The 27,500-nt window shown below is 43.2% G+C and overlaps 1 protein-coding gene across 1 annotated transcript in view; it reads left to right on the top strand.

Annotated features, from left to right (window-relative positions):
- The window catches only part of ntrk2a (neurotrophic tyrosine kinase, receptor, type 2a), a gene marked incomplete at both ends in the record, with an annotated part of 137,856 nt that overhangs the window by 61,001 nt on the left and 49,355 nt on the right, over positions 1-27,500 (top strand). The window contains one exon of the mRNA XM_080737951.1: positions 23,773-23,961. Coding sequence (XP_080594077.1) covers positions 23,773-23,961 — 189 coding nt within the window. The remainder of the gene's footprint in view (positions 1-23,772; positions 23,962-27,500) is intronic.

Below are 27,500 nucleotides of genomic sequence, written 5' to 3'. Positions count from 1 at the left end.
GCTCACAATGAGCTTGCAGATCTGCTGTTTTCAAAAGAATTGTCTACATTTTATATCTTTGAAAACTTGTGAAACTTTGACATTCTGCACAATGAGTACTTTTACTTTTGGTACTTTAAGTACATCTTGTTAAAATAACTGGAATATAGAGCAATTTTCTTTTTTTTTACAAAAATGTAATAATATGTTTTTTTAAAAATTACTTACCCTCCCTTCAGAGAGAGAGAGAGAGAGAGAGACAAGTGGACACAATAACATCCACAATGGAAACTGATGGCCAGGATAGTATTCTACAAACATATCGACGTTGTCGGGTGAAAAGCTTGTATCTCCAAGTTTCAAACATGTACGTTCTTTCGCAAAGTAAAGCCCTGCTTCGTCATACAAGATTGTCGCGCGAAACTAGTGAAAACAGCAGATCTACAAGCACACAACGCCTCGCGGTGCGAGGCGTTGTGTGCTTGTAGATCGGCTGTGTTCACTAGTTTAAATCGTTTTTAAAATAATAACAAAAAAAGGAAGGTTTTGGACAAGGTTTCCATGCACCCGACAACGACGACATACAGAGTGAATACCTGGTGAATAGAGTCCATTATGAAGCTCTAAAGGTAGAAGGTGGATCACTGGAATATAACAGTCCAATTAACCAATCAGAGGGTGCCTTTAGAGACGCATAAAAGCCTCCCTTTGGATGAATTATTTAGTCCAGGAGGACAGACACAGCCATTAACCTACATCTTCTCCAAATAGAGACACACACACACACACATCATCCCACGCAAGCACACACACACACACACACACACACACACACACACACACACACACACACACACACACACACACACACACACACACACACACACACACACACACACACACACACACACACACTGCACCTACTGCACTCTACTATACCTAGTGACTTTTTATTTGCACACACGCCGCTGAAGCCCCTGCAGCATTCGTTTATTTTGCCACTCACCCATCTATCCTTTCTGTGAAAAGGAGCACGATCTCATAACTTAACTCTTTACCTGCGTCAACCACAAAAATACAAACTACACAACATTGACTTTGAAAACATCACTTCGAGTTCAGATTACGCTGCCGTCCCTATTTTGATGAAATTGTCAAACATTTAATATTTCAGCATTCAGAAATTCCTAAAATAGCGTATCTTTGTTACACATTGTGAGCTTGTATATTGTCTATACAATGCGCAACACCATTGTATGGCGAAGTATAAAACATGACTTAAATGATTAGGTAATCCCTATTGGTGATGGCTCAGTGTAGTCATATTAGAGAGACAAACAATGCAGACTACTGTAGCATCTAAGGCTCGTAACATGTAGGCAGAACTATTAGAAGCCTACCACTGCAGTCTCCTGGTAAAATATGTTGATAATGCCAGTGCAACTAATAGACACAAGAACAAGAACGTAATAGAACCACAAAGACTAACTGGTGATTTAGAGAGGAATGGTTTCAAATTTCGCATTGTTATGGGGTAATTGCTGATGGGAGGCTGCAAGAGCCTGTTTCTCAAAAAAAACACACGAAAGCTGACTTGGTAAGTGATTGAATAGGCTCCTAAAAACCAGAAAGCAGCAGGGTGAATTCCCTGGCTGTATACTATTGCACATAATTTCAAATTCACTATGCTGAAGTTGTATAATTATATTATTATTCGGTTTTCAATCAGTACTTTTTCTTTTTATATTTTGGGCTGTATTACTACACCTTGCAAGATGGCAAGCCATCCACCATGCTGGAAGTGGATGTTGAGTTTTTCTCAGTGCAGTGCAACATGTTGGCTGCTTTGTGTGGCCTCATGTAGCCTTGGCCCTTCAAGCTATTGTTGGTGCACGTACACACACACACACCCACATACTGTACACATGCACCTGTACATGGTATCATTTATTGATTTGCTGTGTTAAATTAATCATAGGAGACCCCCACTCATGGCACTCCACTTTTCAGACAGACACATGTAGACATGCACACAGATGCATTCATGCATATATGTACAGTATGCGCGCATGCACAGGTGTATGCATGTATGAATTCAGAGCTATTCATGTATTTACGATAGCATACACATTCGCAGCCAAGTCCTTCATAAATGGATTTCTCGCGCACGAAAGCATGCACGCACGCGCGCGTGCACACGCACGCACGCACGCACGCACGCACGCACGCACGCACGCACGCACGCACGCACGCACGCACGCACGCACGCACACACACACACACACACACACACACACACACACACACACAAATGCAGTTAACAAATGCAGTTAACAAACATTCATGTATGTTTATTCATAAAGCTCATTTGTACAGCAGATGAGAAAAAGACTGAATTTGTTTTAATGCACTTAATCCGTTTATATAGCCTCACACAAACACACCCACACATACAGTACATGTGCATATCGTCTCTGCAAGGTGAAAATCCTCATATGACTTTTCAGGATTCAAATTCAAAAGTGGCAAAGTAGCAGATCTACAAGCTCACAGCTTGTAGAAGTACAGTATCAGCAGATCTGCTACTTTTGATGCGTTTGTGTGATGCTATAGTTTAATTATCAAGGAGCTCGGGCGTTCATTTACTAAGAAACCCCCCGCCTCCCCCTGCAACAATATATAGCCTAGTATGAGAAGACAATGACTGTCATTAATCAGGCCCACATAATTAACATAATTCGCTTTTTACTGTAAATGAAAAGATACCGTGCTGTACGTCCCAATGTACGTTATGGAAACAGTCAATTGATTAACTTCCCAGATGCGAGCATAAATAAATGGCTTTTATGCTCATGTAAAAGCATACAGTAAGTGCACATTCAGCCTATACATATCATATCTGTCACTGCGCACGCTTCTACCCACTAACCCACTTGCACACACACACACACACACACACACACACACACACACACACACACACACACACACACACTCACACTCACACTCACACACACACACACACACACACACTCACAGTCGCACACGCACATGGACATGTTTGTTCTTTGAATAGTTAACCACTTTATCCCTAGCATCCCTATTCTGGCATGTCATAATATGTCCAATGCTGTGAGCTTGTACGGTATATGTGCTATTGTCGGCAAAGAGACTTGGTGTGTGTGTGTGTGTGTGTGTGGGGGGGGGGGGGGGGGGGGGGGGCAAGTACAGACGCCTGGGGGACCATGGTCAACAGCGTTCAAGTGGGTAACAGGGTAATAACAGGTTTTAAAACAGTGGTCCTCAACCTTTTGTTGATCGCTGGTTTAAGACACAAGTCACTTTACCTGAAACATTTACAGCATGAAATACAATACAGCGCAATGCAGTTGAACCTTGTTTATGGTTCATTACATATTACTGACCACTGTAGGCTAAATCACATCTGGTAATGAAGATTATTCTAGTGCAGATGCTGTGTATTTATTTACACATTGGAAATAAAACGGAAATATGAACATATTACAGTAGTACAGGTCAAGTTGTCTGTTCTGGATCTGCAGACTATACTGTAGTTAATAACAATAAATCAACACACACACACACACACAGTCGCGCGCGCGCGCACACACACACACACACACACACACACACACACACACACACACACACACACACACACACACACACACACAGTCGCGTGTACACACACACACACACACACACACACACACACACACACACACACACACACCGTCGTGCGCGCGCGCACACACACACCGTCGTGCGCGCGCGCACACACACACACACACACACTCCCACACACACATGCATGCACACACACAAGCGGGCACACACAGACGCACAGCGCACACGCTCTCTCTCTCTCTCTCTCTCTAACTGCCTAGATTCAAGCTAAAAGTCAGCGCAGAAAATAATTGTGTGCCCCGAGTAAAGGATTAAAAATACATTTACAAATACAATCCTCCAGGCAAAAGGTAACAGCTCATCACTATGTGATTTTCAGATAGTCAGGGCCTCAGTTAGTAAATTCAAATATTGGAGACATTTCTATTGTGAATAAGCAGTGTCATTTTAAGTCAGAATCACGAACATGACCTCCAAAGGATGTTCACCACTGATGTGATCACTGACTGTCCAATATGCCAGTGGTTCTCAACCTTTTCAGACCGCCACCCCCAAAATAATTATAGTTGAACTGGGGATTTGAACGTTTGTTTAATGGCGTCCACGCCTCCGGTTTTCTCTCGCGGAGCCTCTATTTGAGCGTGGTTTCGCAGCGACTTCCATAGAGGTAAATGACCATGTCCCGCCCCCCAAACACTTTATATTATTATTTATTTATTTGATTGGTTCAGGCTACATCGCAGCAACGCAATGGCCGACGCTCCATATGCGGACAGTATTTCGCGGGACATGGCGTTGCATCGCTCGCTCGCGTGCAGTGGGGAGGGGGGGGGAAACTGTATGTTGGTTTGTTTACCGTTGAGTGAGAAAACAATGTTGCACATTAAGCTAATCATCTGGGGACCCCCCTGAAATCATTTGGGGATTAGGGGTCCCGACCCACAGGTTGAGAACCACTGCAATACGCCACAGTAAGGAGCATACTGTACATGGAGGAGTTGTTTTTATAGAAAGTTATTGCAGTTTCTGCTTTACAGGAGGTGGTAGGTTTGTTGGGGTTCATTTGTTTGAAATGTTTTGCACATATTTGTAAATATTTTATGTTTTATATAGGAAATGTGTACTTTACCATTGTAAAGTACTTAAGCTGTTTCTGACAATATTGTGAAAACATACAGTATGAGAAAAGTACAGTAGAAATAAATCTAACACTGGGAAGTAAGACAATAGAATCTAATAAGAGTTGAACTGGAAATAAGGTTTATATTTTCTGTTTTATTTGCCATTTAATGTTCTTTTTATGTCCTTTCTATGTTCAAATATGCAATATTCTTCTTATATTCTTCTTATTCTTATTGGATTATCCATTGCTAAGTGCCTCTTTTATGTTCATCTGTTGTGAAATTGTGTTAGACATGCATTACAGTACCTCACTGATATTTGTTTTGTCCCCCCCCCCCTTTTTTTTTTTACTCCATTCAATATCAGTACCTAATAGAAGCACAGTTCCTAAAGCCTCGATCCACACTAGAAACAATAGATCTAAAGAAATGCATGGCACAATGACAACTTTTATACCTCTCAACAGGAAGGACAAAAAACAACACAAACGTAATCCTGTCGCTAGCTGTGTAGCACACATACAGCATAGACAAAACTCAACAAGGACATCACCACAGCTTTAGTGTAGCTTTAGAGGCACTGGTTGGCCATGATATCCTCCCAATAAATTGTGCATTGTGGCTTTAAAGCATGGAAGAGGCTGTATTATTGCTTGATAAGCTCAGTTGAAAAAGAAAAAGAAGGCATTACTTGGTTCTTGAGGAGGAGAGAGAGGTTATATGTTTTCAATAAAGAAATTGTTCAATGGTGTCCCTCCTGTGTGATGTGTCTCTTTCATCTAGCAGTACAATAGCTTTTAGGTACAAATGTCTGATTACTTCTCTTTTCTGGACACAGTAAATGAAACCTTGAGCCTGAGTCATAGCAAAGAGTGTTGTGAGCTCGTAGATTGTACAAAGGGTGATCCTCTCCCAAGGACTTTAAACTTCTAAGCGAACCAAACAGGGATGCTGTGTGTTTCGTATGATTCATAAGGTCAGGCTGCGTCCTCTTGTCCTTCGTCCCCTCAACCGCCCCTCCTCTCTTTGCATTTGCTGTGAAAACAGACTGTCTGTAAAAGCTCTCTTAAACACAGCACGGCCCACGTACTGTCAACCCCCGACTGTCACTTTTATTGCTACAAAAGGTTCGAGTTGCTGGAAGGGCCATTTACAACTCCCAACAATGGCAATGACTGGAGTGTTTTTTGAAACAACATACATAGAGTATCAATGTCATGTTGGCATATACACCAGTGAAATCCTTAGTGTAAATTCAACTCTGAAACTGTAAGAATTGACCACTTCCACTGTGTATACAGTATGTACTTACAGGGGTAGCGTAGGGGTCATGGTACCACTGTGGCAGCTGAGGAGGTGGGTACATAGTGGCTAAATATGTACACTATGAATAATTAAGCTGATGAGTGGTGGTGATTACACTGTATTGTATATTTAAAGGAGACTGTGACCTCCGTTTACCCTCACCTATGAGCTGTGGGAATTAAATGAACACTTAGCCTCACTGGATTAAGTGTGTCTCCCATTATATTCATGAATACAATGTGGTGGCCAAGGGGCAAGTTAATTCACATGCATAGTATACTCTATGTTTTGGTTATAGTTTGAGTTCAATGGAGATTTCTGCAGTATTTGTGTACATTAAATTGTAAAGTGTGAATCTATATACTTGGTGGCAACGTTCTTGCTGCGCATCACTGGTGAATGAATGTACTAGGGTTGACACTGGTTGTACTGTACCAGCAATCTGGGAACCCATCGCCAAATGAAAAACAGCGCCCTCTCTGTTTTGTCATTAGAATCTATTTTCTCACTGGTAAAGAGATCACGTTACCAGTGAAAACCATACAACAGTGCATTCATTCAACAGTGGACTACAGTAGTTCCCAACGTGGGGTAAATGATTGTTATAGAACCAAATCCAACCTTGTAACTCCAGATGGTTTTGCTCTATTTGTACATTATCAGAGTTTGAAGAGAAAAAGTCCCTTTGCACACCTATACTGTACGGAGAGGGACACAGGGGCGTCACACCAAATTCTGGGCCCTGGGTACAAGGATTCACTTCGGGCCCCCCATGAATGTTAACTATTGAAAAATAGCAACCGAGTGCCGCGCTGCGAGCTTGTATATCTGCTATTTTTGAAAAATCGTGAAAATGTGTGCAAGAAACCTATGTCAAGGACCCCCAAGATGATATGTATTTGGCCACGGACCCCGATCTCAAAATATTTAGTTCCAGGGACCCCCAGAAGTAAAATTTGAGTTAGAAATGTTCGCTTAAAAAATACATACATTCAAAGATTTTCACACATTTTCACAACTTTTCAAAAATAGCAGATCTACAAGCTCGCAGCGCGGCACTCGGTGCCGCGCTATATGAGCTTGTATATCTGCTATTTTTCAATAGATAAAGTTATTAGGGCCCCTCCACCTTGGGCCCCAGTAACTCAGTCTCACTTTCCTACCCCTTGTGACGCCCCTGGAGGGACAGGTGCGTTGGAGTAATGAACTTGAATAGTATAGAAGAAAGGGAATGCCTGATGAAGGTCTGAGTGACCAAAACGTTTACCAATAAATGTTTAGTAAATTAAGACAGTGTCCGGGACTCCCCCTTTCTTCTACTTTATCAGAGTTAACACTGAGGATTTTACCGTTTGGATTATGGTCCCATAGATAGATTCAAATAAAATGAAAGAAGAAAAGGGTCCATGGCCTAATGCAAACTGGGTGTCCTTGAAATGAAAAGGTTTAAGAATCATTGTACAGCAACAATCCTCCTCTACTGTGTCCCTCCCCACCAGGGACGTGCTGGCCATTGGGAAAAGCGGGACAACTCCCGAACGGCCGGTTCATTCCCGGCCGGTCCAGGCCGGCCATTAGGAAAACATTTAAAATAAAATGTCGTCCTTCGTTTCATTTTAGGAGCTGGGCGGCCAACAAAGTAAATCGTCATTGTCGGGCAGAAACCTCGTATCTCCAAGTTTCAAATTTGTACATTTTTTCGCAAAGCAAAGCCCTGCTTCATCATACAAGGCTGTTGCAAAAATGATAAATACAAAACAAACGGTTTTGGACATATAAAGTTTCCACCCGACAAAGACGAAATATAACTAAAAAAAAAGAAGAATGAGGGCCTCTCCAACTCTTTTTCCCGGGCTGAATCAGGGGCCCAGCACGTCCCTGCTCCCCACCTCCTGTCCTCTCTCTGTCTCCTCCTCGCACGCTCACCACATTTGTATGTTTTCAGAAGAAAGGGACTGGTCTCATGCTATGTCATTTGATGAAGTGTACATGGGTTGATTGATTAAACAGCAAGGCTAAGCAAGGTTGTTTGACACGAGGCAAGGACCACGATTTGCACCATCTGCCGCCCGCCTGCCCGGACCATGGCTGCACCGTGTAGCGAGGCACAAGCTCGTCCATGACTATTTTTGACAGTCTTTAGTTGCTGGTCACACATTGTCTCCAAAATCACATTCATGAAGATGAAATACAATATACGATATACTGTATGTTAGGCTGGCATTTCGAGAGTAAGTTCCGTATTGTGACGTATTTCAGAGTGAAACAGGATAGGCAGGCGGAACATAATGTTGGGAAGAATTTGATTTAAATGTGGAAATTGGGCTTATCATAACAAACATGGAGAATTGCAGTTGAATTAAGATTGATTCATGGGTAGCTGTCATTGTATTATGGGTTGAAATTGGTTGGTTTCACTGTTGGTTTCACTAAGTAGTAAGCACCCATCATATTTGTTTTACAGCAAAAAAAACATGATTGGATTTTGCTATAAGAATACAGTACAAAGAAATTGTTTTCTGTTTGTGCATATTATTGTTAAACAGTTGCAGAATATGACCGCGGAAGGATTAAAAGCATTTTAAACCCTTCTTCATAACTGGTCATGATTGGTCAACTTGATATTATTACACATATTTGCTAGGTTCTGTTTGACTCATTGCCAGACATCATTGAGACATTTCTTGCTTATGTGGTGTTTAAAACAGGGAGCAGCTGGAGAATCTGCAGACTTTTGACTTTCACGGTCCAGTGTACCTGAAGCATAGTCAGAGTGTACAAGACCAATTTCTACAAACAAACATGTGTCATAGACAGGTCCTATTGGACAGGTACACACAGACACAACAAATGACTTGTGCATGGCCCTCTTAGGTGGACATCTGCTCAGGGTCTGTATTATGTATGCAAGACGCCAGAGGCGTCCAAAGGGGGGGAAAGTGGAACTGAGTTACAAGGGCCTAAGGTGGAGGGGCCTTAATTATTTTATACTTTAGCTATTGAAAAATAGCAGATATACAAGCTCACAGCTTCTTGAACTGCTATGGGTTCTGGGTGGTCCCTAGAACTAATTGTTTTGAGATGGGGGGTAACATTTTGGGGGTCCTTCACGTGAAAAGGTTTGAACACCACTGACATAAAAACAGACTTGCAACACGATTTTTCAAGATTTTTCAAAAATAGCAGATCTACAAGATTGCAGCGCGGCACTCGGTGCCGCGCTGTGAGCTTGTATATCTGCTATTTTTTTTTTTAGTTAAAGCTATACTGTGTAAGTTGCTCAACTTGTGGTCAGTAGCTCTATAGCAAACCTCGGTCGCGTCCGCGTCTTTCGGACGTTTTTCGGTTCTCACACCCCCGCGTCTGCCTCCACCTCGCCGAGATCTATCTTTTGAGGGGTCCCTGGTTGCTGTGCGTTCAGCCATTCCGGAGATACACTCCTTCACCCAAGCTTCACCGTGCACCCGAGTATAGAAACACACGGGAGACTACAAATATGGCCGCCCTAGCGACCCCACTCCAAGATGCGCTGTGATTGGCCGGCAGTGTATAACCCTCGCTGTGATTGGCCGGTAGTATGATGACGTCATATTGCCGCGAAATTCTCCCCCCCTCACGGCTCATAGAAAACATATAAAGAGAAGGCTTTTGAAGCTGAAAATAACGGAGTGGGGGTTCTAAAACTTTAGCGATTTAACAGTTAGGACCATTTTAAGATTTGTTTTATAAAAAAAGTTACATGGTATAACTTTAAAGCACAAAATTATGCGTAATAATGCGTTCCCAGTCTAAATGGGGTAAGCCCCCTCCTCTTATGAAGAACATTCATGGGGGGCCCGCAGTGAATGCTTGTACCCAGGGCCCAGAATTTGGTGCAACACCCCTGGTTGGAAAATATGAATTGGGCTTATGGACTGTGATGAACTGATACAGTGAGAAACACTTCTCACAGGACCAGTGCCAGACATATTAACTGTATTTGTTATTTCCACCCAAGATGAATTTGCATCATCTGCTCTTGGCGGTATGTTTGATGTGCTTTAGCTTTGTTGTTGACGATTCTGCACCTCCCGCATAAGGACATCGGTTTGCTCTTGGGAAAGATTATGTTCCCGAGGCTTTCCTTCCATGCCGCCTCTGTGAAAATGATCACCATGCCATTGTGCTGTGTGCTGTGCTGTGCTGTGCAATCAACATTCATAATTGAAAACACCTGAAATACACCCTCTCAGCCTAATCCAACCTCTCCTAGCCACATTGCCGGTCCTGAAAAGTCCATCACTATGCCCCACTCGCCACGACACCGATGACGCTTCAGTTTCCCCCAAATAGGGTCCTAATTAACACCCGCTAGAGCAGGGATCTTCAACAGGGGGTCCGGGACCCCTAGGGGGTCCTCAGAGTTACTACAGGGGGTCCTCCAAATCTGTGTGATAGAAGCTTTTTTTCCTCCTTTTCTATATTAACCATTTGAGTCCTAGTGTCCATATTCTGAGAACTTTGCCAAAAATAGCAGATCTACAAGCAACAACAACATTGTGGTGCGAGGCGTAGTGAGCTTGTAGATCGGCAAAGAGTTTTGTGTAGAGGGGAAAAAGAGTAGACTAAGTACAGAGTGAAAGGTCATGTTTATTAAGTATTGACGTTTCAAGTGGTTAAATATCTGGAAACCCCCAAAAAATATTTGATGAATCCAAAATATGCCAATGATTGTGCTGTAATGAAACTAAACTATTTGTTATCTATGGGCTGTGGGGGTCCCTGCTTCATCTCTCTCTCAACTAAGGTGTCCTTGACCTGAAAACGTTGAAGACCCCTGCTTTAGTGGTCCCTGCAGGCAGAGCCCCTCCTTACCCCAACCAGACCAGTGGTTTGAACTGTTGACATTGCCAACATTGGGGGATTAAAAGGTATTATTTGAGACAGAATTGGGGCTAGATATTATATTCAAGAAAAGAAAAAAAGTCATGGGGTCACTTAACTTTGATCCTCCTCCAGGGAGTATGAAGGTGCTCAGCTATAGTTCCATCTAGCAATTTGATTTTGAGATAGCCTGTGTGTGTGCAAGTAGAAAGTAGAAAAGCGTGAGTTAACATCCCATCTCACTAGTAGAGGATATTGTTTGGGTCTAAAGTGTGTGGTGCCACAATAAATATAGTGTATGATAGTTGGAGGATACTGTACATGAATACAGGCGAGAAAAGAGGGAGCAAGATGAACAGACAGAACAACAGACAAGTGGACAAACTGAAGCACAGAAAGAAGAAACTGTCTATTTTTACCTGTATAGGACGATGGTATAGACAATGGGGAATTTGATAGGCCTGTGCATTAAACCAAACAGGAGGAGGTTTGGCTTGTACAAGCCCATTCATGCAGATCCTCTGACAACCATTTAGTTAACTTGCAGTGTAAAGGAAATCTTACCCAACCAGCCATCCAGCCATCCTTCTACTGTATAGCCCTTCTCATCAGTCTATCCATGCCCTATTAAATCTGCTCCTCAGCATTTCTCTCTTTTTTTCCAATTTCTTAAACGCTTTACCAGACTACCCTGTTACTGCTCAGAAACACCTTGATTTTTGGTTTCCTTCAGTTTTTTCTTTCTTTCTTATTCTTTCATCATTTCCACCACCAACACCACCACACTCTTGCTCTTGTTCTTCCTCTCCTTCTTGCCTAGTCTCTCTCTCTCTCTCTTTCTCTCTCTCTCTCTCTCTCCTCTCTCTTATCCCTCCATTGCTCTTTCTTTGGATCAATAGATGACTTCCTGTGTTCAGCGGGGTGAAAGCGACGTTTAGAGACCATGGGGCTCAGGTTTCCAGTGCTGCATGCGTGTGTGTGTTTGTGTGTGTGTGTGTGTGTGTGTGTGTGTGTGTGTGTGTGTGTGTGTGTGTGTGTGTGTCTGTGTGTGTGTGTGTGTGTGTGTGTGTATGCATGTGCCTTTTTGCTGGTCAAAGCTTTGTGTGCGAGCCAGAATCCTAACATGTTTGTATGCCTGTATGTGTGTGAGCGTGCATGTGTGTGTGTGCGTACGTGCATGCGAGCAAGCGTGTGTGCACGCATACATGCACGTTGCAAAGTGCCATCAGAGGTCAGAGTTGCCTTAGGGGTTAGCAGTGGCAGGATGTCCCTCATGTCCATCTCCACTCTGCCCCAGAGCCCATGACCCTGTCTAGGAACTCTACTCACACTGTCATTAACCTCCTTCTCTCACTGCTTTGTTAACAAGCTCTGTTAAAGGCATAACACAGGAGAGAACGAGACGAAATTCAACTAATGTGAAAAAACTGTACTTACTATGTTTGGCTTTCTTAGCATATATCTTGTATAACTACAGTGCAAGTAGACTTCCCAGCAAACTGGGGACCAAAGTGGACAGATTTTGTTCTGTCACTCATCTTCTAGAACAGGGGTCTTCAACAGGGGGTCCGGGACTCCTAGTGGGTCTTCCAAATCGTTGTGTGATAGAAATCTTTTTCTCCTTTTTTATATTAACCACTAGAATCCTAGCATCCATGTTCTGAGCACTTTAGCCAGGGGGTCCTCCAAATCGTTGTGTGATAGAAATCTTTTTCTCCTTTTTTATATTAACCACTTGAATCCTAGCATCCATGTTCTGAGCACTTTAGCCAAAAATAGCAGATCTACAAGCTTGACTTGGTGTGCTCTTTTTCCCCTCTACACCAAACGTCTTTGCCGAAAATAGCCGATCTACAAGCTCACAACGCCTCGCGCTATGAGAAGGTTGTCCCTGCTTCATCTCTCTCTCAACTAAGGAGTCCTTGGTCTGAAAATGTTGAAGACCCCTGTTCTAGAACATTTAATTTCAACATTTTTATATTATTTTATTCCCCAGTTTGAGATATGCATGCATTAGGACATGGACCCTTATTTGAAACAGTATTTTATCTTTGGGACCCCATTCCACACTGTACAATCCTCAATGTTACTTTTACAAGCGTCCAATTGGTTCATAACTATCAATAATCTTTCTGAGGACCCTCCGTAAAAGATTGAGAACCACTTATCTAGATTGTAGAATGCCTTCTCATCGCTGCCCAACTGTACTTGAGACAGGTAATGAATCCCATATTTGTTGTGAGGCTACAGAGGCATTATGCCTTGGATTAAGAAGAAAAGCGCTGGTGCGAGATAGTCAATAAAGTGGTTTTGGAACTTAAAATCCATCATTTGCCATAACAACTCCTCCTGGAACCCAGAGTACTTGCTGTGTCTAACCAAGGCACAAGACAGCCAATCTGTTTTAACAGACTGACTGACAGGCCGTGATGTCCTTAAATCCCATAATAGCCTCGCTACATCCATCGCCCTTGGCAGCGTGCAGCAGTAAATGGCTTTGGACTGTCTTAGGTATACCCAGAGAGCCTCAGACGGATCAATACAGTCACTCACCAAGTTACCTATCGTTTTTAACTCAGCCCCGGCTCTGGCCTTGTCATAAAACTCATCCCCTTTGGCTCTCACAGTGACATTGGTGTAACAGCAATAACAGTGGAAATGCCCGGGGAGCTGTCGGGGCTAATATATAAACCATATACTGAGCATTAGAGTTTGAAACCTGGGTCACACGCTTCATGGGATGTTTTCCCCATCATGCTCTCAAGTCAATTGATGTGTTGATTTGTATTGTCCCTAAATACAGTTACAGTCTTAAAGGGATTTACAGGCCCACAATTCACAAAAGAAAACTAAAATAACATCCCTGTCCTGGTTTAGACCCTCAGTCGGGCAAGGAAAAACTCCAAAGACAAAACCCTTGAAAGGAAAAGAAAAAATCTTTGTAAGGACCACAAAAGAGGTTGACTCCTTCCAGGGCAGGCAGGCGTGCAATAGGTGCCGAGTGAGCAATATCCAAATGCAATCATTCCAATCTGTCTGTTGTATACTGCATCTAATACTGTAGGTGCCATGAAATTGTCTTGAAATACAACGGATGTGCTTCTACGTTAAATTTGTATTGCTGTGCATCTGTTGTTGATTTGAATAACCACTGCTCAGCTCTTTATAAATCTCCATGCTCAGGCAATTTTGTGGACCAAAGAGCACAAAGTACAATATATCACAGGAACGAGGGCAGTGATACTCAAACCTTTTAATTTCAAGGACCCCCCCAATGTTATATACATTAGGCCACAGGCCACCGTTTGACTGAAACAAAAGGGTCAATTTGGTTCCAGGCTATCAATCATTTAGCTGGGGACCCCTTCAAGGACCCCTGGGAGGCCCCACATTGAGAAACAGTGGCAGAGCTGGGGAACACTGTAAGCAACGCAGCAAGTTGAAGTGACACGTGAGGTCGATCTAGCGTAAGTGTTCCTGTCACTGACCCAGCCAGTGAGAAGCAGCAATGTATTTTATTTGTGTTCACCTGCCCCAGGCAACCTCCACCCCTCACAGTCACACCACTGATCCCCCACCCGCTTCTCCACCAGGTTAAACACCAGGTCTATGTCTATTAACTGTGTTGGGTCAGGACCTGACCCCACTTATACCGTTTCTCCTCTCCTCTCCCTCCCTTCAGACCCTCCATTTCAGCAGCCTTTCATCCCCTCCTCTTTACTGAATGGCTCCCAGAGGACCTGGCCCCCCACCACGCGCACGCTCCCCCCAACCTCACAGCCACCACCGTGCACACCATACACATTATCTGCCGACCCTTAGCTCTAATGAGTGACCCTGGGACCTCGCGCTGCTAATGATCTTTTGCACCACCCTCTTCCCCCAACCCAGTAGACAGAGAAATCCTCAGTGTTAATTTAACTCTGGGGGTGTACAGTGGTGTGTTAGAGGTGAGGACCCAGAAGCAGACGGAAAAGGCAAAACAGGTCAAGTCCGGCAACGTATTTATATAGCGAACAACAAAAAGCAAAACGCTTACGAGAAGGCAAGGCGGGCAACACAGGGTAGAAGAAATATGAAACACACAGTAACAATCTTCTAGGGCAGTTTCTCAACATTGTTGGTGGCTACCATGGTTCCAAAAGGTCAGTTTGGTTCAATTTGTATGTAGACATTTGGATTGTGTCACTTCTCGCATTCTAATGTAAAAAAAAAAATCCAAAATGTGACATTGGTATATATTTCTGAAAACAGCCTCCATTGGCAGGTTTCTGTGTTAGTGTATGTCATAAACCTATTGCCCACATAATGGTGACCCCTTGAAACTGAAAATCTACTGTAGGTTTGGATGCTGCATCCTGTTGCGGCCTGAACATCAAGTTGTAACAAATGGGGGTTCGTGGCCTAATCATATTAAACTGGGGGTCCTTGAACTGAAAAAGGTTGAGAATCACTGCTCCAGGATCTGGCAGAGGACTGAGGGAGTGAACTGATTTAAATAATGAGAGGAGCTGATGAGGGAGCAATCATCATCAGGCTTGTGGAATGCGGGGGTGGCCTGATTGGTCGAGGGGGAATGAGGTGAGATGAATAGATTGATTGGCAGGACTAACGAGGGCTTGGAAACAGGTGTGCAGGTGTGGAGTGTCCAGAGGGAGTGGAGACAGAGAGGAGAGGGAGAGGGCGAAAGAAAGACAGACTGAAAGAGACAGACCAAGACAGTACAAACATAACCCAATACATTTCAGTACGCTCTTACAAATGGATAAATTAACACAGTACTCATGCAATCGTATGGGGGGGGGGGGGGGGGGGGGGGGGTTTGTTTGCATCACTTTTTATGACCACATTTCGCATTACATTACTGTCATACATGACAACAGAAATTGTCTTTTACCAGCTCACCATCTTCAGATAAAGTACATTTAAAGTTCAGTAGAGTTTGGACACGACAATTCTCTTAAATTCTGCCTTCATATGGCATGGAATGGAAAGGGGGCATTTGCATTTTTTCTACCATAAAACTGCATTCATGGTCTGGATAGGGCACTTTTCACAGATGGATAAAAGGGCAGGGCTCAAGTCCCCTTTAGTGTCTATGTGTGCTCGTGCCTGGTACAAGGTTTCTGCCCCACAGCAACGATTCACAATAATAGTGGTTGATAGTGATGTAATGCTGCTGTAAAGATCTAAATCAGAAGGCTATTTTATGGGGACAAGGGGGTTAGGAAAGGGTTGACACAAATCACGTGATGAAACTCTCAATTTTAGAGGTGAAGTAAAAGGCAATAGTGATTTTTATGTCTGCACCGAGCGCCATGATCCCTTTGTTTAATGTGAACAAATGTAGTGTCTGTGTGAAGAGGCATTAGGCTCACCCATGGGGAAGGGAGAGGCTGTCAGCGGTGAAGACTACTTAATGAAGGGGCTGCTGTGTGGTGGTGGGTCCCTGATGGAAGCTCTGCTGCCACGGACCTTCACATGAAAGTCCTAGCTCAAGGGTCTTCAATGTTTTCAGGCCAAGGACCCCTTAGTTAAGAGAGAGATGAAGCAGGGACCCCCACAGCCTTTTCATAGATTCCATATAGTTTCATCGTTTGACAGCACATTCATCAGTGTATTTTGGATTCATGTCAATTTGTGTTTTCAGATATTTAACCACTTGAGCCGTCATTACCTAATAAACTTGACCTTTTACTCTGTACTTGGTCTGCTCTTTTTGCCCGCCTCTACACCAAACCTCTTTGCCGAAAATAGTCGATCTACAAGCTCACAACGCCTCACAGTGCAAGGCGTTGTGAGCTAACCCTAACCCTTTGGCTACAGTTCTCAGAATATGGACACTAGGTTGTTAATATAAAAAGGATTGAAAGATTTGGAGGACCCCCTGTAGTAACTCCCCCTGTCCTAGCTAAAAGCACACAGTAGAAATCCTCCACGTTCATTTAACTCAGACAGCATACTAATGTAGGGTGACCAGGGGGGGATTGTCACGTTTTCGAGCTACGTGTCCCGGGTCCCAACAAATATCGCTGAAACACCAATATGTTCCGGTTTTCAACATTCACTCCCGGTAGAGAGTGAATTTTCTAGAGTAGAAAATACTGCATGTCCTGCCACCCCCTATTAACACAACTGCCGCAAAACACATGCTGTACTGTGTACACGTACACGCACGCATTTATGCACGCACGCACACACGCACAAACTCACGCACACACGCGCAAAAGCACACACGTTTATTCATTGTGAATCAACAGTGTTCTTAACCATATATTTTATGTATGTCATTTAAGTGATGAGCATCAACTGTATTAATACTGTGAGAACACACACACACACACACACACACACACACACACACACACACACACACACACACACACACACACACACACACACACACACACGTGCGAGCGCAGTGTACAACAGCTCAACAAAATCTCTTTGTCCACTTATATTCCTCTGAAGACCGGTCAATACCACTAGAGCGTGATATAAGAGCAGATGGAAAGGAAGTGATGGATACAGTAGGAACCAGTGTTATTATCGAGAACACACTTTTCCACCCAGAGACACAGGGACTAAGGGTGTGGGAAGCCAGGTGGAGTGGTTGATACTGTACATGTCACTATAGAGTGCCAAGAGGAATACCTCACTGTCAGGTGAAAGGAAGCAGTCTTGATTTCACGTGTATAAGAGTTGGCGCGTAATTGTCGGTTTTCTGCCTAGGACCGACTGGGAATTGCCGTTATGAGAAAATTGGGGGAAAAGTATTTTGTCTGCTCTCTCCAGGACCACTTGTAGAAGTTAGTAGTGACAACAGAGGATACCCAGGGAATTGTGAATTGGCAATTGGAAGAAAAAGTCAAATCATATTGGGAAATGAAATAAAATGCAAGCATACAATCTCGCCTAAGGGTGAGGTCGCTGACACAATATGACAATATGACTGGTCTTTTTATATCCTTCTGCTGAGCTGGTCGAGTGATCATTGTGATGTCAGAACAGGTCAGCTATATCCATATCTGGAGTCCTATGGAGATCTAGGTGATGATCCAGTCATCTCCATGTATGGATATCCAGGGTTTGATGAGGTCATGTCGTCAGCTCCACATATGGAGATCCATGTGTTGTACTAACTTTCTGTCTCGGCCATATATGGAGCGTGACATGAGGCGTGACTGACTGACTTACTGACTGACTGACTGACTGACTGACTGACTGACTGACTGACTGACTGACGCACGGGAGCTGCATGTTTTCATAATAAATGCAACCTACGGTCACAATCACACGTAGTGTATGTGTATACTGTTCACTGTCATAATTTAGTCTATAAGCTAAATAAGTTCAGTACCAGTGTAACAGCCTGTGTACACATATAGCACATTACCGCTCTCCCCTTGATTAGAACGAGCGAGCGTGCGAGAGAGAAAGGGAGAGAAAGAGAGAGGCACCTTCCAGGTTCCAACAAATAACAATCACCGTCACGCTTGGTGATTTGCATGGGAGAGCCAATGAACATTAACATTAACATTACCCCGGCTGCATATCAGTGGGGTGTGTACAACAGCCATGTGCATGACAAATGAGGAGAAATTCAGGATACATTTCAGTTCAGGAGCCAATTAAGAAGGACAAGGGTAAAAATATAGGAGTCTCCTGCTAAAATCAAGAGGGTTGGCAGGGATGTTCTATTCTACTCGACTCGACTCTACTCCAGGGGTTCTCAAGCCGTGGGTCGGGACCGACAGGGGGTCCACAAATTATTTTATGGGCGGGTCCCCAGATGATTAACTTAATGTGCAACATTGTTGTCTCTCTCAACGTGACAATTAAAGGACGTCTTAATGCCTCTAAAATGACAAATTAAACATTGGCCAAATTGTCAAATATTAGAGGCAGAGATTGTGAAAATAGCTGCGCTTCGCGTTGAGCATGTAGATCTGCTATTTTCACAATAGAATCGTGTTATACAAAATGTAATTCTTCAACTCTTAGTGTTTGTCAGACCCCCAAAATATGATTATTTAGGAGGTTGTGGCCTCTGAAAAGGCTCAGAACCACTGCTCTACTGCAGTCTGCTCTGCTCTGCTCTGCTCTGCTCTGCTCGTGGGAAATCAATCTCAACTCATAATACAGTGTTTCCACTCACAACGTTTCCTACTCTCAAGTGTCCTGGAGAGGTCTTGAGATAAATGTGATGTGAGAGTGTGTGTGTGTGTGTGTGTGCGTGTGTGTGTGTGTGTGTGTGTGTGTGTGTGTGTGTGTGTGTGTGTGTGTGTGTGTGTGTGTGTGTGTGTGTGTTTAGGACTGAGGTTGGTTGTGCATAATTGTCCATTTGCATTTCGCACAGCTGCTGTGAGATCTTGAGACCGTTTCTGTTCTCAACATGTGTACTGTAGCGTATGTGTGTGTTTCTGATTTCTTTGGAGACTGTGCTCCAACTTGTCTGTGAGTGTCTGTTATTCTTATTTAACCGACACACGTTGACGTGAAAGGCTAATGAAAGACCATACACACCTACACACCTACACACACGCACACGCACACGCACACGCACACGCACACACACACACACACACACACACACACACACACACACACACACACACACACACACACACACACACACACACACATTTTTACATAATATTCAAACACAGGCCCAAAAGCAGTTCCCTATAATTGCACAAGGACCCTTCCCTTGTACAACCACGCATGAATAAAACTACAAGCATCTTTAAGCAAATACACAGTAAAATCCTGTGTTCATTTAAGCTACAAAATGTAACAATGTGTACACTTTAACTGAAATCAACTGTGTGCTAACCTGTGTGTGTGACTGTGTTAATGTGTTGGTGCTTTGCCCTGTCTTGTCATCAGTATTATCTTTAAAGCTCCATAACCTTTTTCAGATGGCTGGCAAGACTTCCCCCATCTGTCAAACCTTTTTAGGACATTTGATATCAGGATACCAAGATATGAGAACATGCTTACACTTACACCCACAGTCACCCATATTAACACATACCAACACACACTGTACGCATCGGTATACAAATGGGCTTTAGGTTTTGGGAGAGGACGGGCAAAAGAAACCTTTATTGTGGTATCAAATAAAAAGTATCACTATCCTATGGTTTGTGTGTGTGTGTGTGTGTGTGTGTGTGTGTGTGTGTGTGTGTGTGTGTGTGTGTGTGTGTGTGTGTGTGTGTGTGTGTGTGTGTGCGCATGTGAGTGCGTTGATATGCCTGCCTCTCATCAATTGACAGACGGAGTATCATAGAGAGCCAGATGCCATGTTAGTTTTGGCACCCAGCCTGCACTGGAGGAAATTAGCAACAGATTCATGCAGGTGTGACTGACAACACCATGAAAAAAGGATTCCTAACTGTTATTCACTCATTTAATTATGAACTAATAACAGTTCCCACCCGTTGCCATAACAGACAGTTAAGGTAATAGAGGCAACCGTTGGGCTTGTGTGGCACAACATGTACTGTCTCAACCTATGGTCCGGGACCCATGTGGTGGGCCGAGAGGCAAAACATTATGATTTTAATAATGAACTATACTATGTAGGTATACTACAGTATGTTAGTTCCATTGATCCAAGCCGAACACAATCAATTGATTGGTCATTAAATGAAACACGCTCTGAAAATGCACTTGGCCCACCCATCTGACTAGTGTCTACAAAAAAGGAAGAAAGGGGCTGGGAGAAGGGGAAGGTGTCGTGCAGAATCGACAGTACAGTACAGGGACTATAACATACTGTAACTCAATGGAATATTGATAACTAGTACGTGTAGATGTCAAATTAATCAAAATTAAGCATCATGCACGTCGGCTAAAATGTATGACATATTTCATAGACCAGTGGTTCTGACTTCTCAGCCTTTTCTGGATCTGGCTATTTGAAAATAGCTACAAGCTGACAACGCATTGTGAGCTTGAACATGTCCAAAGTGTTCGTGGCCCAGGCCCATCCGTCTGACATACTGTACTGTTATGATCCCTCAATCGACTTAAAGCTAACTTTTCAAGCTTTAAAAACAAAATACCATGTCATTTTCATTTGGGGGTCCACCTGCAATACCATCACGGCCCCACAGGTTGACAGTCACTGTTCTAGACAGGCTGTCTGTAGCAGCTGTTTGTCCTCCCCAGCTGCTACCTCTCTCCTGGCGGGCAGGCAGCCAGGGGTGTCGCACTAAATTCTGGGCCCCGGTGGGTACAAGGATTCACTGTGGGGCCCCTGTGCTTTAACTATTGAAAAATAGCAGATATACAAGCTCACAGCGCGGCACCGAGTGCCGCGCTGCGAGCTTGTAGATCTGCTATTTTTGAAAAATCATGAAAATCTTTGAATATTTCAAATCCTTTCTAAGGTTTTTTGAAAAATCGATGTTTCGATGTCACCGGAGCTCAAACCTTTTCATGTGAAGGACCCCCAAAATGACCACGGACCCCCATCTCAAAATATTTAGTTCCAGGGACCCCCCCCCCAGAAGCAAAATTTGAGTTACAAATGTTCGCTTAAAAAAATACATAATATTCAAAGATTTGCACACATTTTCACGACTTTTCAAAAATAGCAGATCTACAAGCTCGCAGCGCGGCACTCGGTGCCGTGCTGTGAGCTTGTATATCTGCTATTTTTCAATAGCTAAAGTATAAAATAATTAAGGCCCCTCCACCACCTTGGGCCCTAGTAACTCAGTCCCACTTTCCTACCCCTTGTGACGCCCCTGAGCACTGCTGGCTGGCTCCATCTGGAGCGGTGGGCTGACGCTAGTGAATCAGACATATATTAATAGGCCTGCCTTTGAGAAATACAACTCCACAATAAATATTGTGCATCTTCTCAAAAAGTTAACCTACCCTCAACTTTTTAAAAGTGCACCACTCGGCCAGAAAAAAGCACTTTGATAAAAGAGGCCGCTATGTTTCTCGTAGGGTTTAATGGACGGTTAGTGTGAGTGCACAAATAGGCTATATACCCAAAAGGGCCCTTGTGGGTCCATTTACAAAAAAGATGAATTAAAACCATTGTGATGAATTAAAGCTATGTGAGCTTTGTAATGACAGCTAAATGTATTCATTTTGCTCAGCTAGAACATAAGTCAATCACTTTACTGTAAATAAACCCTCAACAATTATTACTATCAAAATATTTAATGTTTAACCCCAAAATATCACTTATAATACCTTCAACCATGCGCATACTGATGCATGCCCCTATCCTGGTCACAATAGGTGAATAACAAACATCCAGCAAAAAAAAAAAAAAAACATTTGGTAAAAATAGATATACAAGCTCACATTGCATCACAATGTGACACGTTGTGAGATTGTAGATTGAATATTTCCGCTATTGACGTACAACAAAGTACATAATGGTGGTTGATTCTTTGAGTCAGCTTCCAGCTTTGCAGAAGCACACTTTCATCTCTGTCCTCGCCTTACTTCATCATTAAATCCTGCTTTATTATCGCCTGACCAAACAGAAATAACAACAACCGTAGCTATCTAATGCTCTCATCTCAGTGTGTGTGTGTGTGTGTGTGTGTGTGTGTGTGTGTGTGTGTGTGTGTGTGTGTGTGTGTGTGTGTGTGTGTGTGTGTGTGTGTGTGTGTGTGTGTGTGTGTGTGCATGCATAGATTATGGTGTTTGTCTGTTTTTCTCTCCTTCCTTCTTGCCTCAGGTCTTTAATTATGAGGTCAGAAACAATAACGCAGCTTCCTCTCTCTAACGTTTTTTTCCTCATTTTCACACTCTCTTCTTTCTTTCTTTGTTATTACGTGCAGTCTCTATCCTCCCCAAGTTATAGTGATTGTCTTTTTGTTAAAACAAAAAGTATTTTGTCAAAACTCTCTATTGCTATATAGAGTATTTTGTCAACATTCTCTATATTCATTGCTATATACAGTACAGTGTTCTTTCAGCAGGGGTCTCAGTAAATACATTTTCAGGTGGGACGTAGCTTGTTTTGTTTCATCACTTCCAATTTCACTTGTTTATCCTGTATCCTGTAGGAGTTCTTTCTCCGGATTGGATTATATTGGCATGCCGATGTGAAAATACTCATGTTCTGTTGACTAAATGAGCAAATGATCTAAGGTATCTACCTCTTGAAGTAAAAGGCAGTGTTTCTCAAAGTGGATTCCAGGGACTCTGTGGGTTCCTTTGGGGGTTCTAAATTGACCTAGAAGGTCCCGGGTTCGATTCCCGCCGGGGACGCTGTGGGCACTGGCGGCGTGTTCCTCCCTCTGCGTCATCAGCGCCCACACCCTAGGTGGGGTTGGTGATAGGGCCTTTCTGTGTGAAGTTTGCATGTTCTCCCTGTGTCTCCTAGGGTTGATACCCTCACAAAAACATGCATGTAATCCTGGTCTCTATACTGCCTCCCCCTGGCCAGCCGGGGCGCCTGATGGAGGGCAAAGGAACTGGTTGGAATGACGTGTTCCTTCCACGCGCTAAATCTCCACTGTCAGGTCAAAAGAAGCAACTTGGACTCCTCATGCATAGAAGGAAGCATGAGGTCAGTCCGTTGTCTCCCCAGGTGCAGCGGAGGGAGAGCAGAGCCCAGGATTACATAGGCAATTGGCACTGGGTGAAAAAATGGGTTACAAAATTGTGGGGGAAAAAAAAAAAAAAAAAAAAAAAGTAACTGACAATGTACAAATGGATCCTAACGAGTCCATTTGGTTCCATTTGTACACTGTCAGAAGTTATGGGGAGACCTTGAAATTTAAAAGTTTGAGAAACACGTACTGAAGTAAGGCATTCATTTACCCAAAAAACTAACCGTGCGTTTTGTTTACCGTCTTCTGCCCCCGTCTCGCAGGGCCGTCCTCTGTGATCAGCAACGACGACGACTCGGCGTCTCCGCTTCACCACGTGTCCAACGGCAGCAACACGCCGTCCTCCTCAGAGATGGGCCCGGACGCCGTCATCATCGGCATGACCAAGATCCCCGTCATAGAGAACCCCCAGTACTTCAGGAGCACCAACAGCCTGCTCAAGTCTGACACCTGTAAGTAGAACCGCCGTCCGTAATAAGTATTAGTAAGTTCAGCCAGGACAATGCAGGAACACTCTTGCAAATGTGCACATTTGGTTATCAGCTTAAACCAGTGATTGTCGAACGTTTTCAGGTTAAGGAATAAGGACCCCCAAATGCATGTGTACCGTAGGCCTATTTGGAGGTGTAGCACCATCAGGAAATATATTTTTGGAGAATCCACCATACATTTTGGGTTGTTAAAATGTTTCAAAAATATTAAAATTCTTTGTTCTTTCAAGTTTCTTTTCTTCTCCAAATAGCCAGTTTTCAAGCTTACAATTTGTTGTCAGCTTGTAGATCGTCTATTTTCAAATAGCCAATGTATTTACCGTACGTTTAAAGTGTTTAAATTAACTTTGATGCTATATTAATTTTGCTGGGGACTCCCTGTAACCCCCCCAAGGACCCCACTTTGAGAACCACTGCTGAAACAACGCGATAATATGTTAATGTTTGGCGGTATGGTTGATGGCTGATGTGGGTAGTCGGCCATTATATCAGTGGTTATCATGGGGTCTAATTTTTTTTTAAACATTTTAACTCAGTTAGCGCCGGTCGACTTTCAGATCAACTATCTCACTATGGACTTCCCTGCCAAGCGACTTTAATCGACTTTTATATAAAAGCATTGTTTAAGCTTTTATTTGGGTTAATAGACGGAGCGAAATGGTTAGCTTAGCTTCGGATGGTATCAACACGTGAACCGTGGAAAAAAAAGGATACGATTATGACGTCACCTTTAAACCAGGGCTTCCTGTTTATATTAGCATCTGCTAGCTGCTAGGCTCAATGCAAACCATCCGACCCTTACGCAGCTTCACTAGGTCGGATTTTGATTCGGAAACTTTCTGTGTGGCATCTGTATACGTTCCGGTGCCCATACCGATGGTGGTTTTAGACGATCAAGCACGAATTGAACAGTATTGAGCTCAGATGGCGGCCCGCGGGTCTCCCATTCTGAGTCAATGGGGAGCGATGTCATCGTCCCATCCTTGAATCTTGTGAATCTTGTGAATCTTGGTTTTTACATGGGGGCTTGTACAGTCTATCGTTTTAGTGTTATGATGGCTCGCTCTAGTGGTCATTTTGTGGTATGGTATATCAACCTGGCTTTGAAAATAATGTGATCATGATGATAAAACATAGCTATTTCCTGGCGTTATAAGCGCACATTCATATTTAAATTTGGCTGGTAATGGGTTTTAACAGCACAAATCTTGTTTGGGGTACTTGGCACAAATATTTAGTTAATACCTTACCCAACAAATGAATAATGTAGGCTAATATGTAATCATCATAGGCCTACATTATGAAAACATTAAAACCAAATACTTTACATGTGTGAACTCTGGTTTGGGGGTCAATTGTAACCTTTTTTTGTCAACAACTCTATCACGTTCCTTCATCAGTCTGGAACTTTAAAACTTGGAACAGCTGCTCTCCCTGCTGTTTGTGAACAATAATTGTAATTAAATGCAACAAAGGGTCTTTTGTGCTCACTAATCTCAGGCCAGGCCCCCGTCCCAGAATTCATTGCATTTCAATACCTGGAGCTCAAGGTGAAAAATAACTCCCCTTTGTTTGTGCTGGAGGCAGGCAACTAATCTCCACTGTAACATCTCACTGGCTGGACATCTTTCTTCGTTTCCTTTAAAAGAAAAAGGGAGAAAAAAAGAGTCTAAGCAATGTTTGAACTCAATTTAGTTGTGAATTTCTTCTTATTTGGACTTGCCATGATAGAAGAAGTGAGGAATTTCGATGCAATGTTACAGCACGATTGTATGAAAGATGGCATTCAATGCGATAGGCTCACATGATCTGACGCCTAAGGGCAAAAAGCCATCTGTCTTGGCCATACTGAATATGGAGTCTGTTAGTGTTGTTCTCCTAACAGGAAATCATCTGGGATACAATCCCTTTTATGCCCATATATGGAGATCCCTAACTGGCCTATAATAGAATCCCTTTTATGCCCATATATGGAGATCCCTGCTCTGAATATCTGACATCACTGTGACATCACCTGTTTAAGCCCACTGTGATGTCACCTATGATGTCACAGTGATGAGTCAAGGGAACCACGTCTACGGACAAGCTGTGACGGTTCTGATAGTAAACTGCGACCTACGTTTGCAACTAGTGACCATTCGGTTCACATTTTTTAATTAGAGCTCTCGTGTAAAGTGGTATCATGCTGGGTCACCTGTTTACAGTAGGCTATGATACGTGGTTGCAGAAGGGCAGACACCTTGTACAGGTATCTCTGTATTGTTTTTGTAAATTAATACCCTACTTCTTCTTTCAAACTACAGTGTTTACACAAAAGTAGCTAAAACAAGGCTTCTGCACGACAGCTACACTATACAGTAGTATAGGTCCAAGGTTCAAGGTTACTTCATGTTGTCTCCCTTGGGAGAAATGTGTCTTGGACACCCGAACCAGCGGCATACATACATCAATACAGTACAAAAACAACAATAAGGTACAGGACGTAGCTGTATACCTAATGCACGTTTGCCAGGCTGTTACATCAACACAATAATTCGCTCTTAATTGGCCTCCCCTCAGTCTAATGAACATTGGATTTATTCAATCGATTCAGACCAGTTCCCTTGCTCCTCGTGGCTGTGCTGCTGTATGGATTGTACAAGACGTGGGTGGAAACCTCGTATGTCCAAAAACCATAACTGTTCAGGAAATGGAACGGGCATTTTTTTCAGAAATAGTGAAAATAGCCGATCCACAAGCTCACAATGCGTCGCGTCGCGACACATTGTGAGCTTGTGGATCAGCTATTTTCACTACTCTTGCTCGGCAGTCCTGTGGGACGAGGTTAGGGCGTTAAATGAGGATAAGAAAAACATGGAAAGTAATCAATTTGGAGGTTTGCGAGGTTTCTGTGTGACGGCGGTGAAGATCAGTGACGAATGAGGAGAGAGCACGGAGGAGAAGGGAGGGTCAACAACAAGACGCTGCTGGTATTTTAGGAGACAAAGGCGTTGACGTCAGTGTAGTGCCCTATTATATGGCACAGTGTGTGTGTGTGTGTGTGTGTGTGTGTGTGTGTGTGTGTGTGTGTGTGTGCTTGTATTACTATGCAGTACTTGTGAGGGCCAAACGTAGTAGAATGTGGGAAGTAGACACTGCGTTGTCTAACATTTTTATAGTTATAAAAATGAGAGATTCAGGCTTAGTTGTGCTTATGCAGTCGCACACCCAAAATAGCTGTTATACAAGCTCACGATGCGTTGCGCTGTGTGACACGTGCGCTTGTAGATCAGCTATTCTGTTCATGATCCTGGCACGCATTTAAACTCGGACTTGAGGGTTAGGGTTAAAGGAGTAGTTCACCTCAAATAATGACTTGTGTTCTATCAATTACACACCGCAGGAAGCCCTGAATTCACTGAGATCTTTTTGTTTTTGTCACATCACAATAATTTGACGAACGGCAAGAGACTCCAAGAGACTCGAAGAGTCTCCTATACTGAATCTCTCTTACTGAGTGA

Source organism: Nannobrachium achirus, assembly GCF_963921795.1.
Source record: "Nannobrachium achirus genome assembly, chromosome: 12".
Classification (NCBI taxonomy): Eukaryota; Metazoa; Chordata; class Actinopteri; order Myctophiformes; family Myctophidae; genus Nannobrachium; species Nannobrachium achirus.
This window is presented reverse-complemented; position numbering and strand designations above follow the sequence as displayed.